This window comes from Cricetulus griseus (genome assembly GCF_003668045.3).
Source record: "Cricetulus griseus strain 17A/GY chromosome 1 unlocalized genomic scaffold, alternate assembly CriGri-PICRH-1.0 chr1_1, whole genome shotgun sequence".
Lineage (NCBI taxonomy): Eukaryota > Metazoa > Chordata > Mammalia > Rodentia > Cricetidae > Cricetulus > Cricetulus griseus.
The window spans coordinates 151,394,172-151,407,892 of record NW_023276807.1 but is presented as its reverse complement, the minus strand read 5'-3'; the positions used below and the strand labels follow the sequence as shown (position 1 = coordinate 151,407,892).

Here is a 13,721-nt window from a genome sequence, read left to right as displayed (position 1 = left end):
CAAAGCTTCTAAAAGATGCTCAAGGGAGGTCATATCCAGAAGCAAAAGAACCATACACATGAAATACATGAATACACATGAAAGTATAAATCTTGTTTGTAAAGAGTACACAGAACAGAATGAAAAGAGCCAAACCACGAAGATGAACAAATCACATTTAAAGATATGCTCTTTCAACAGCCAGTAAACTGTCCAACAAAAACCTTACATGACCAAGAGGGAATGGAATGGCATGTTTTATTCCCAAGAAGACAGGCAAACTAAAACAAGTGGTATTCAAGACAGTTAGGAAAAACCTAAATCCTTACATTGTATTAATTTTAAGTATAAGTGGACTATATTCCCCAGTTAGATGACACAAATTGACTGAATCAAAAACAAGATTTGGCAGTATACCGTCTATCAGAAACTCACTTGAGTAATTAACACACAGAGACTGAAAGTGAAAAGATGGGGAAAATGTTCCACACCTAGGAAGATAAGCATAAGAGTGCTTTCTCTGCAAGCATGTGGAACTGAATTCTTATCCCTAGAACTCAGATAAAAAGAACTCAGAACATGGCTTTGCCAGCATTGTGGTGGGAGTAAGATGAGGATTCTGAGAACTATCCTAGCTGTCTGCGCTGTCTTAGCTGAACCAGTGAGTTCTGGCTCAGTGAGAGACCATGACTCAGGGCAATATGGCAGTCCTCTTACAATAAAGACACCCCAACATCCTTCTCTGGCTTTCAAATGTGTGCACGCATACACCCGAGTTCACACATGTATACACACACACACACACACACACACACACAAATGTAAACCAAAAGTAAGCAAAAGATATTTTTACAAAGAGTAACAGTGAGATGGAAATAGTCATTTAGTTAAGGGATCAATTCAGTAATATCTAAGAAGTAGGAATCAGTACAGTGTTAGAGGGGGACTTCAACACTGCAGTTTCATCAATGGACAGATCATCAGACATAAAATTGACAAACAGCAAGCTGGTTATGGTGACACATACCTCCTTTCCTATTATTTGAAAGGCAAAGAAAGGATTGCCATAGTTTAAAGAAATTCTGGGTTAAATAGTGAGTACAAAGCCAGCCAGTTCTACATAGTAATCCTTACATTGTATTAATTTTAAGTAATGTAGACACATTGTTATAAGTACTATAGATAATTACTGAGCAGCAGACATTTACAGAACATTTCATCCAAGAAGTATAGAATATATATATCCTCAACAAATGAAATAGTCTTTAAAATACATTATGTAATAGGGCAAAAAACAAGATTCACAAAAATTGCTATAGTGGAGACTAGGCATGTAGTTTAGTTGCTAGATTGATTACTAACATGCACAAAACTCTGAGCTTGATGGCCTGCATCAGATAAAACTACATGTAAGACATGCCTATAGTACTGCCAGTATAAAAATGGAGACAGGAGAGTCAGAAGTTCAATGTCATTTTTAGCTACATACACTAAATTCAAGACTACCCTGGACTACATGTCTCAAAGGAAAAAGAAATACTGTGTGTTCTTTTACCACTATGCAAAAAAAAGGAAAAATAATGAAATAAACTTCAAAAATTTCATGCACCCCAATTAGAAAGCTATTATTTAAAAAAATACAATGACATGCTGGCAAGAATCTACACCAAAAAGGAATTCTCATGCCATATTGGCAGAAGTATAAATTACACAATTCTCGCAAGAATGATCCTCAAAATTAATAATCATGATTGGAAAATTGGTTCAGTAGTTAAGAGCACTCTTGCAGTGATCTTGGGTAGTCAAGTCCCAACACCTACATGGCAGTTCACAATCTATAACTCCGGCCCAGAGAATCACAGGCTCTTCTGGCCTCCTCTGCCACCAGGCATGCAAGTGGTGTACAAACATGCATGCAGGAAAAATAACCATGCACGTAATTTTTAAAGTAAAAAGTTAATTAATAATCTGTATGATGTAGTTATTCCACTTATAGGTTTATAACCAACCTAAATGAAATCATCTTACCAAGAACTGCAAGCCATGCTCATTGTGGCACTGTTGAGCTTGAATATATGTAATCAAACATAAATGCCCTTCCTTCACTGTATACATTGATAAAACTTAGTTTGTGAGTATGTGTGTGTGTCAGTCTTAACACAGAGACACAGGTAGGTGTGGGGAAAGGTGTAAAAGAGAGGCTGGATTTCATCAGTATATACATGCTATAACACAGCCTACTAATATATGCTATTTACATGCTAATCTACACTAATGTAAAAGTTTTAGGGTTAGGGCATTATATTACATTATTTTTTTACTACCACAACGCTGCCCTTCCCCTCCCCACCAGTATAATGCAGAGGACTCAGTAGATGCCTGCTTGAGTACTGGGTAGTAGGTTTGCTTTAAAGGACAATGTGGAGCTAGGGAACCTGCTGTCTTGCAGTAAGTAGTAAGCCTTTTATCCTGAAGGAGATGTTACCTCTTGCCTCAAGTCTGCTTTTTTTTTTTTTTTTTTTTTTTCAAGACAGGGTTTCTCTGTGTAGCTTTGGAGCCTATTCTGGCACTTGCTCTGGAGACCAGGCTGGCGTGAAACTTACAGAGATCCACCTGCCTCTGCCTCCTGAATGTTGGGATTAAAGGTGTGCGCCACCAACGTCCGGCTTGTCTCAAGTTTTTAAGAAGGAAAATAAAATTCTGAGAAAATAGAATGGCTCCAAGTATAGAGTGGCCAGGACCTTACATTCATGGCATACTTAGTAAGAGTACAAAATGAGAGGCTTTGGAGGAATGTCTCACTGTAGGAAGCACACCATATTTTACACCCACACTTGCAGTAAACTATTACTCAACTTCTGTGTGTAAGCACTGAGAAGAGAATAGACCTGATAATATATTTCTGATGTTTTTCAGTCTATCTTTTAATGTTTTATAGGCAAATGGTTTTCAAGAAAATATTTCACCTCTTTTAAGTATAAAGTAATTATATTAAAATCTTGTTTTCATACCTACTTGTATCACAATGTTAATAAAAAATTAAGCATTGAAAATTATTTGCTATTTTAAATAATACTGTATAACATGATATATTGTTAATAGTTAATAATACAGTAACACTGATATTAATGTAAAGCAAAGACTTATTTTGTGAATCTGTTGAATGCAGAATTAGACAGTTAATATCCCATATCTTTTAAAAATGTAATTGTCATTCAGTTTGTCTGAAAGTAATGTTTTGGTGGCCATGTCAGTGATTTCAGGACAGTGACAGAAAAATCTCCAGCCCTCTTTTGGAAGACTACAAACACGATATATGGTGTTAAGGTTTGCTTCCAGTTGAAGTCCTTTATTTAATATGAGCATATGTTCTCTATATATTTTTATTTTGGTTTTCCATTTTGTACTTCTATAATTATTAACCCTAGAACAGAAAACAATATAGGATGGTAACTTTCTTGTGAGGATAACAGTAATTCTTTGGCACAATTTATTGACATGCTAATTGAGAAGTTTGTATTTTATAAAAGCAATTGTGTACTTTCTGATCCTTATTGTATTCTCAACAGTGCATAGTATTGACTGAAATGAAACTGACATTACAAAAGAAGATCAATGACTTTTGCCATTCTCGTTGCCCTTCAATTAAGGTAATATAATTGAGTAATGACATTCAGCTAACTAAAGGGAGAACATTTTCTTTTTTTTAAAGATTTTATTTATTATGTATCCAACATTCTGCTTCCATGTATATCTGCACACCAGAAGAGGGCACCAGATCTCGTAAAGGATGGTTGTGAGCCACCATGTGGTTGCTGGGAATTGAACTCAGGACCTCTGGAAGAGCAGTCAGTGCTCTTAACCTCTGAGCCAAGGGAGAACATTTTTAATACTGAAGTTTGGAACATTTCATTGTTAAAAGCTCTATATGTGTACAGTCATAGTAAGTTTTTTTTTTTTTTTTTTTGGTTTTGAGACAGGGTTTCTCTGTGCAGCTTTGGAGCCTATCCTAGCACTCGCTCTGGAGACCAGGCTGGCCTTGAACTTACAGAGATCCGCCTGCCTCTGCCTCCCAAGTGCTGGGATTAAAGGCGTGCGCCACCAAAGCCTGGCTATGTTCTCTTTTATAACACTGTCCATTGCCTACATTCAGACCTTCCTCATACTTCAATATTTATATCTTCATGTTTTCTTTTCCACATTTTATACTATCCCACTTGCACATTTATTTACATACATGCATATATTATTATTGGCTAGATTCTGCATATGAGGAAGAATGTGTGTATTTTTCTTCTGAGAATATGTAACCTTTATTGTTGTTATACATTTCAAGTCCATCCATTGTTACACAGATCTTGTGACTACCTTTTTTTAGAGCTGAATATATTTGTAACAGATGTAGAAAGAGCTCTAAGTACAAAAAAATAATTTATTTGCAGATTTTGGGATGGAGACAGTGCTGTTATTATAAAAATTACTTTCAGTAAAGCATTTGTAATTGAGTTAAAGAATCTCATGTGTACCTTTCATGGCTTGTTTTGCACTTTGATGTCTATGACATTTTTTTCTGTAGACTACTCCCAGCTTAATGCCCTTTTCTCATTTCTGCTAATTAATGCTTTTGGTGAGTGTACACTCATATCTATTTATGTAAAATAATAAGCATCCGTTCCTAGACCATTATACCAAGATAGCTGCTTCTTATGTATTGAACTTGAAATTTATGACCAAGCCAGAATTTTTGATACTGAAACAGCATACAGTATACAATGGTGATCTATTGAGGGTACTTCTGATTTTATGTGTCAGGTACCCACTCACCAAATAGTGCATTTCTTGATTCCCAAATTGATCTATGGATGACTCATTCTGTACACGATTCATGTTACATTTCAGAGAATATACTTAATTCTAAATGAAGTTATGAAACAGTGTAAGATAATTGAGGTGTTTTTTTTTTCCTATTCACATAAACAAATTTATTTCTGTCTTTTCAGTTTATTAGTGCAGATGTACATGGAATTTGGTCCAGGTTGTTTTGTGATTTTGGTGATGAATTTGAAGTTTCAGATACAACAGGAGAAGAACCAAAGGAAATTTTCATTTCAAACATAACGCAAGTATGATTATAGTAATTTTAATAAAATGTTAGAGAATAGAAATGCCAATTTTTTAAGATTTATAGACTATTATTTTTTTAAAAAATAAAACTTTTCTGATAATAATAGTATATAGAAACTTGGTTTTCAACTGAGCACTCTTATTTTTAGGCTAATCCAGGCATTGTCACTTGCCTTGAAAATCATCCTCACAAACTTGAAACAGGACAGTTCATAACATTTCGAGAAATTAATGGAATGACAGGTTTAAATGGATCAGTTCAACAGATAACTGGTAAGTTATGTGTGTTATTAATTCCTATTTAGTTGTTCAGCATATTTATAATCATATACTTTATTCAGTATTTAGAACATATCATCTCGGACCTGTTTATATCTCTTAGCCTCAAATCATTGTACAAGGGAGGATATACTAAACAGTGCTAATATTAAGAGAAAGAGAGTAAAGAAATACACTGTGAGATAATACAAGTTGAAATTTTAAATATTAACACATTTCAGAAGACAGTTATGAAAAATGTTAGGTGAACAAAGATTTACTTGAGCAACCTACTTCAGGAGTGTATGGATTGGGCTCCCAAAGCCCACACCTATGCTAGGGATAAGTACTGAACTTATCTACAGGACATCCTGTAGATTTCTGAGGTCTCCTCACTGAAACCCATGTTCCTGGGGTCTGGATCAGTCCCATGCTGGCATCCCAGCTATCAGTCTGGGGACCAAGAGCTCCCCATTGTTCAGGTCAGCTGTTTCTGTGGGTTTTTCCAGCCTGGTCTGGACCCCTTTGCCCATCACTCGTTCTTCTCTGCAACTGGATTCCAGTTCAGTTCAGCGATTAGTTGTGGGTGTCTGCTTCTACTTCCACCAGCTGCTGGATGAAGGCTGTAGGATAGCATATAAGGTAGTCATCAATCTCATTATCAGGGGAGGGCATTTAAGGTAGCCTCTCCTCTGTTGCTTAGATTGTTAGTTGGTGTTATCTTTGTGGCTCACGCGTTAAGAGCACTGACTATTCTTCCAGAGGTCCTGAGTTCAATTCCCGGCAACCACATGGTGGCTCATAACCAACTTGAATGAGATCTGGTGCACTTTGCTGGCATGCAGGCAGAAGACTGTATACATAATAAATAAAAATCTTTAAAAAAAAAAAAAAAAGAAGAAGTTTGCTCAGGCTGGAGAGATGGCTTAGAGGTTAAGAGAATACTCATTTTTAAAGGGGAAAGATGGCCAGATATTTTGCCGGGCCCATTTGAGGTAATTAATTCATATCACTATTAGTCTACATAATTTCTGTTTTTTACCTATAGTTGTGTTTAGGACATAAAGGCTGTGCTAGTCAACACACATGTGGTTTTTGTGGTGTGTTTATGTATTTGAAGGAAAATGACTCAGTTTTATCTTTAGGACTTTTGACAAATACAGTCGTGTATGGTTGCAACAGTTGACATAATGACCTGCAGGGAGTAAGAGGCCTCTTTCTCCTCATCCTTACCAGCATTTATCATCATTTATTTTGCCTCATTTTGTTTTGTTTATTGGAAATCTATTTTAATTCACAATTCCCTTATTGCCAATATTTTTGTTTGTTTGTTTTTAGAAAAATGTTCAGCTCATTGACCCATTTATTGAGTAGCAGTTTTATAGTTTTGTTTTATATGGTTGAAATTATTTATTCTCAGTATTAGACAATTGTGAAATACAGCTATCAGATTAGTTTCTTCTCCTCTGTGGGCTGTCTGCTTACCCCGCTTATAGTGTATTTTGTAATGAAGCTTATCAATGTGATGTTTGAGTACATCTATGTTAAACACAGGTTCAGAACATAATAAAGAATTTGTATTTGTTTTGGGAGTTGACTAACTTGATAATTTGGGATTATATTTGTTTACATTGGTGACCATATAGGGTTAGATTGTGGTGATAAGATCAGATTCTTAGAGCTACCTATCTAGGAAAATGTTGCCTGGTATCAAAGAATGAAGTTTTACTTATTTATTTTTGATTGTTGGGCTGTTTGTTTGTTTGTTTGTTTGTTTGTTTGTTCAAGATAGGGTTTCTCTATATCGCCCTGGCTGTCCTGGAGCTCACTCTATAGACCAGGCTGGCTTCAAACTCACAGAGATCTGCTGGCTTTTGCCTCTGAGTGCTGGGATTAAAGGCGTGCACTACCACCCCACCACTCAGAAACGTTTTTTTTTTTTATTTTAAAACCCGCTTTTTTTGGGGGGGGGTGGTTTCAAGACAGGGTTTCTCTGGCTTTGGAGGCTGTCCTGGAACTAGCTCTTGTAGACCAGGCTGGTCTTGAACTCACAGAGATCCACCTGCCTCTGCCTCCCGAGTGCTGGGATTAAAGGCGTGCGCCACCAACGCCCGGCTTTTAAAACCCACATTTTTTTTTAACCAAAAATTTATGTTGGGGTGAAAGTTGCTTAAGTTGAGATGTTATTTAAAAAGATCAATTTTAACATTTATTACTTGGTACTTGCTTCCTTAAGATAATTTTGTTGTGTGAAAAAATTGTTAAATACTTCAAAGTAAAACATGGTTATTCTAGAACAGTATATTCATATTTCATACAATGTTATATAAATACATGTGTAGATATTTGTACACATGCATTCAAGTAGGGTTAGAATTAAGTCCCACTTTATATTTCCTCCATTCTCCAAAAAAATGCAAATAAGCTTGGTGTCTGCTTACTTTTTCTATTTAGTGTTATTACTATTAACTATTTGCTCATGTATTTGTAAGTATAAAGAAGCTTATTGTTCAGGTTAATTTTTTTTAATTTTTTATTACTTTTTTCTTCATTTTTTAATTTAAATTAGAAATAAGATTGTTTCACATGTCAATCCCAGTTCCCTCTCCCTCTCCTACCCCCCACTAACACCATACCTATCCTGTACCATTTCTGCTCCCTGGGGAGGGTGAGGCCTTCTATGGGGGGAGGGTCTTCAGAATCTGTCATATCCTTTGGGATAGGGCCTAGGCCCACCTCCATGTGTCTAGGCTGAGGGAGTATCCCTCTATGTAAAATGGGCTTCCAAAGTCCATTCCTATGCTAAGGATAAGTACTGATCCACTACAAGGGGAGCCCCATTGATTTCTTAGGCTTCCTCACTGACACCCACATTCATGGGGTCTGGATCAGTTCCATGCTGGTTTCCCAGCTATCAGTCTGGGGACCAACAGCTCCCTCTTGTTCAGGTCAGCTGTTTCTGTGGGTTTCACCAGCCTGGTATGGACCCCTTTCCTCATCACTCCTCCTTTTCTGCAACTGGATTGCAGTTCAGTTCGAGGTTTAGCCGTGGTTGTCTGCTTCTACTTCACCAGCTGCTGGATGAAGGCTCTAGGATGGCATATAAGTTAGTCGTCAATCTCATTTAAGGTAGTTCTCTACTGTTGCTTGGATTGTTAGTTGGTTTCATCCTTGTAGATCTCTAGACGTTTCCCTACTGCCTGATTTCTCTGTAAACCTATACTGGCTCCCTTCTTATGGTATCTCTTATTTTGTTCTCAATTCTTCCCACTACACAACCTTCCTGCTGCTCCCTTATTCCTCCTCACCCCTCCTCTTCTCCCCTTCTCATTCTCCTAGCTCCCTCTCCCCCCTCTCCCCATGCTCCCAATTTGCTCAGGAGATCTTGTCCCTTTCCCCTTCTCTGGGGGACCATGTGTGTCTCTTAGAGTCCTTGTTTCCTAGCTTCTCCACACCGCCAGATAATTTTTTGATTATTAAATGGTCCAATAACAAAGTGGATCAACAGTGTAAATGTTTTTGCACATCCTTGGTTATTCTTCCTGAGCAGTTAGCCAACCATCATGGGTTTATTATGTATCAGTAAGGGGTTTCCTTACACTTTCTTACACAGAAAGCACCTATGCTTTGTAGCCTTTTGCATTTTCATATTATAAATGAGTTTCAATATCTTGAACTTTGGAGCTGTTTTCTTCCGCTTTAATGTGAACAATATGTGTTTTACTAGTTTCCTGCTGAACTGCTGGCCATCATCTTCACAGTTCCCAGGACTCTTAAAAAAAGCAAACTGCATGAAAACAAAGCCACATAGCAAAGTCAGAAGGTAATTGTCAAAGTAGGAGTACTACTTTGCAATAAAGGTTAATTGAATACTGACAATAACACATTATTAGTGAGAGTCTCCACTCTGCTATGGTAGGTCTGTTTTCATGCAGTTTGTTTTTCTATCACAAACGTTTCAGGGTTAATGCTTTTTGGGTGTTTCAAAAGAGCTTCCTCCTGGTTTTAAAGTAGTTTTTCTCCTGTGCTTTTATATATGTTTTTAAAGTTAGCATGTTTTAATATTTAAAACTCTTATCCAGATGGGATATTTCTCTTTTTTTGGTTTATCAAGACAGGGTTTCTCTGTATAGCTTTGGAGCCTATCCTGGCACTTGCTCTGGAGACCAGGCTGGCCTCGAACTCACAGAGATCTAGCTGCCTCTGCCTCCCGAGTGATGGGATTAAAGGCGTGCGCCACCAACGCCCGGCCAGATGGGATATTTCTTTGCAGTTTACTTGCATACAAATTACTAAATAATCTTGTTTTTCCCCACTGATTTAAGGTTCTACCTTTATTTGCTACTTTATTTTGTCTCTGTGTACTTGAATGTATGTCTTAGTTCCTCAGTTTATTTCTTTTATATGTTCATGTACCAATAAAATTTGTATTAGCATGATATAGAGGTTTTAATATATTTTATATTTCATAATAAGTACTTCACATTTCTTTACTCAGTGGTTTTCCTCAAGTATTTTTAAGTACCAGAGCTCATATTGGAAGAAGTACTTGGTATGGCTCCTAGCAGATCCCCAGCCCAGTAAAAAAAGAAGAAAAGATCTGTTTTAGAACCTTTTATAAATGGAGAATAATATCTATCTGATAATATATATTAAAATTTAAATGCCTGTGTGTAATGCTTATTTTGTCTTTTTCCTCAGTGGTCTCACCATTTTCCTTCAGCATTGGTGATACTATAGGACTGGATCCATATTTACATGGAGGCATAGCTGTACAAATTAAGACTCCTAAAACATTTTGCTTTGTAAGTATTTTTTATCATAAAAGTTTTTTCTATTAAAAAAGATAATAACCCAAAATAATAAAATGCTCATTAATTCAAATTAGCTTAAAAATATACTGTTCTTAGTATTTTTTCAATTTATAACCAACTTGAAGAAAATATAATCAGCTTAGAGACAAACTGATAATATAAAAATTGCATACAGGCATAGGGCTGTAGCTCACAAACTTCCTTAGTATGTACAGTCTTCTGTACTGAAAAATTAGGTGAATACATATAAGCTTATACAATTTTATAACAAGAGTAACTTATATGATTGATGCATGTGACTATACCTCAAAGGCGCTGTATCCTCCTATATAATGAAAGTTTATCCTACTTATTATTTACTGCCTAAGAAAAAAATAAAATATTTTTAAAGATTTTATTTATTTATTATGTATACAGTCTTCTGCCTGCATGGCAGCAGGAGGCACCAGATCTCATTCAAGGTGATTGTGAGCCAGCATGTGGTTGCTGGGAATTGAACTCAGGACCTCTGGAAGAGCAGTCAGTGCTCTTAACTACTGAGCCATTTCTCCAGCCCAGATTGTTACTTTTTATTACTCAGTTGTTTGTTAATATATATTATTACTGTTTTAGTATTTATTATAAGTGTTATTATGTTTGAAATGTAACATAATTCCCATTGGCGATTTGTAGTGAAGAAAAACTAACTGCTAATTGGAGTGTAGAGGCACTTGTATCTTAGAACTACAGAGTGTCATGCAAATTCAAAGGCTGCTTCTGTTGTGTTTAGCATGTCTTTAGTTGCTGGGATTTTATTGATGATGATGTTAAAGGCTTTAAGGAGCCTGTTTTATTTTCTCAAGGTTTTATTTTTTGTTTTTTTTGTTTTTTTCTTCAAGACTTCACTCAAATCAAAATGGGACAGCTAGGCAGATCTGCTTTTGAATACTTGTCTTGCTCTGAGATTCCTAATTTTTTATTAAATAATTTTGTTAGTCAAATAATTTCATATTTAAGGAATTGTTACTTTTCAAATTTTTCTTTGTTTTGCCTATAGACACCCATATGGATTTTAACTTGGGATATCTACCCAAGTCTTAACCAGGCATAACTTGTCTCAGTTATTTGATGATATCAGAATACATCGTAACTTTTACACTACGACACAGTTTGGGATTATGAAGATAGTTTCACTAATTCTTTTGAAGTTGCTATGTAGAGCAACTGGGTTTGGGTACAGTAATAAGGTAGTAGTGAACAGTTCAATTTATAGCAGTCCAACCTCAAATTTTCACCCTTGGAGAAAGATCACTTGCTTTAATTGTGCTTATGTATTTTGTGAAATAATCACTCAATTTGCTGTAAAGTGATACTGTTTTGCTTGCTTTTTTTTTTTTTTTTTTTTTTTCCTATTAGGAATCCCTGGAGAAGCAGATAAAACATCCAAGGTACCTTATTGCAGATTTTAGCAAACCTGAGGTAAGTATTTACTTTGCAGGTTTAAAGCAGTCAGTAGAGTGGTGAATGGGATTAGGTAAATGATTCAAACCTTCATTTTAAGGGTTTCTCTGTGTAGCTTTGGAGCCTATCCTGGCACTCGCTCTGGAGACCAGGCTGGCCTCAAACTCACAGAGATCCGCCTGCCTCTGCCTCCTGAGTGCTGGGATTAAAGGCATGCGCCACCAACGACCGGCTCATAGTGTACTTTTTACTGGGAGGGTGAAATTAAATAATAGTTGAAAAACATTTAGTCTATTCCATAGTACTTAACAATTGTTGGCCAATTTTTCATGTTCAAATAGGCACCTCTTCAGATTCATGCTGCTATGCTTGCCTTGGACCAGTTTCAGGAAAACTACAACCGTAAGCCAAATATCAGGTAATGCTTTTTGTTTAATATAACTTCTCTTTTTATGAAAACTGTATCTCAGAAATTATAGGTAAAAAAATAAAACTAAGCCTCTTGTAATTACATTCCTAGTAAATATGCCAAACTGCATAAACAGGCCATTTAGGGTGATTTATTGGTGAAAGGGAAAGATTAGTTTGTTAGAGTAGAATCATACTGCATGGGAGTTTTTAATATTTGAAGACTTTAAAATCTATTGCTTTTAAAACCAAAACCTGCTAATTGTTGAATTGTTAATTGTGATAATGTTTTCTAGCCTAAGTCAGAAATTACAAAAAGTTTTTACCTTATATGTTTATTAAATATAATCTTATGAGCTGTCTTAGATGACCATGATTTTGAAGTAATATTTTTATAAAGCAGTTAATTTGAAGTTAGCTTAAAAACAAAGTTTACTATATAGTACCAGATTTTCTCATTCTTATTTATATATGTGTCTTATGATTTAGTTTTAAATATGATCTAGGCAGCCATTCAAAAAAATTGAAATTGAGATATTTGGTTTCAAATTGTAGATGTCAGCAAGACTCAGATGAACTGCTGAAACTAACAATAGCTATATGTGAAACCTTGGAAGAGAAGGTAAATACTTAGAAAATTAGGGTTGACTGAGTATTTGTATATAGCATAAATGTTCTATGTATTAACATCCCGTACATTCAGATCTCCCTATGCTTACTGATCCTTTGGCATTAACCAAGTTCTTTGCTTTCTTTGCTTTAGTTTGTGTATGTATAAAATTTGGTTAACTCACATGTGTGGACATTAAATAACTTGGTTTCATAAAGTACTTAGAATATTATGTGGCGTTTAACTATTGCTGCTTTTGCTTTTATATTCAGGTTAGCATTGTTCTGTGAATAAAGCTACAAATACATACAGAGTTTTGTGTGGACAAATATTTTCATTTCTATTGTGAAGATATCTATAAATATATTGCAAAGTCATGTAATAGAAGTAAAATAAAATGGTTAATTTGTAAGGAATTGCTTGTTTTGAGACAGGCTTTCACTATGTAGCCCTCTCTGGTCTAAAACTCAATCTGTATGTAGGCCAGCATCAAATTCAGAAATTCACCTGTCCTTACCTCCTAAGTGCTGAGATTAAAGGTGTGTACCTTATGCCCGATCATGTATGTTTTCAAAACAGCTGGACAATTTTGCTTTCTCATAAGCTCTGGATCACTTTCACTTGTACCAACCTCTTGAGAGCTCTATGTTTCCTCTCAGATTGTACAGTTTCTGTTTGAAAATGTAGTGCATAAATTTGATCTGCATTTCACCAAAGCAACAATGAATTTGAGCGTATTTTTGTGTGACTGTACATTTCTTTGGATACAGTAGGTTTTCAAAGCTTTGCCTATTTATAATTTTATTTTTTTAATGATCAGAAATTCTATGGCTATGTTTATAGTTTTCATGAGTCTTTTTTATGTATGTTTTAGAAATATTCTCTTATACTTATCTTTTTTTCTCATCGTTTGTGCCCAGTTTTTTCTAAAAACTTTAAAATTTTGTAGTGGTACTTCAATCCTAGGACTTTATTCATGCTAGGGAGGCACCTACCACTGAGCTACATACATAACCATGAACATATTAACCATGGTCACAGAGTTATTCTTTGCTCTTCTAAAAGTTTTATATTTTGACAGAGTTATA

At 35.6% G+C, this 13,721-nt stretch overlaps 1 protein-coding gene across 2 annotated transcripts in view; it reads left to right on the top strand.

Moving 5' to 3' along the window:
- Nucleotides 1-13,721, top strand: part of Uba6 (ubiquitin like modifier activating enzyme 6) — a 79,063-nt gene that overhangs the window by 16,850 nt on the left and 48,492 nt on the right. For both annotated transcript variants that reach the window (XM_027390982.2, XM_027390980.2), the window contains 7 exons: nucleotides 3,549-3,629; nucleotides 4,980-5,102; nucleotides 5,253-5,376; nucleotides 10,063-10,166; nucleotides 11,571-11,633; nucleotides 11,957-12,033; nucleotides 12,579-12,645. In XM_027390982.2, the coding sequence (XP_027246783.1) occupies nucleotides 3,549-3,629; nucleotides 4,980-5,102; nucleotides 5,253-5,376; nucleotides 10,063-10,166; nucleotides 11,571-11,633; nucleotides 11,957-12,033; nucleotides 12,579-12,645 (639 nt within the window). The remainder of the gene's footprint in view (nucleotides 1-3,548; nucleotides 3,630-4,979; nucleotides 5,103-5,252; nucleotides 5,377-10,062; nucleotides 10,167-11,570; nucleotides 11,634-11,956; nucleotides 12,034-12,578; nucleotides 12,646-13,721) is intronic.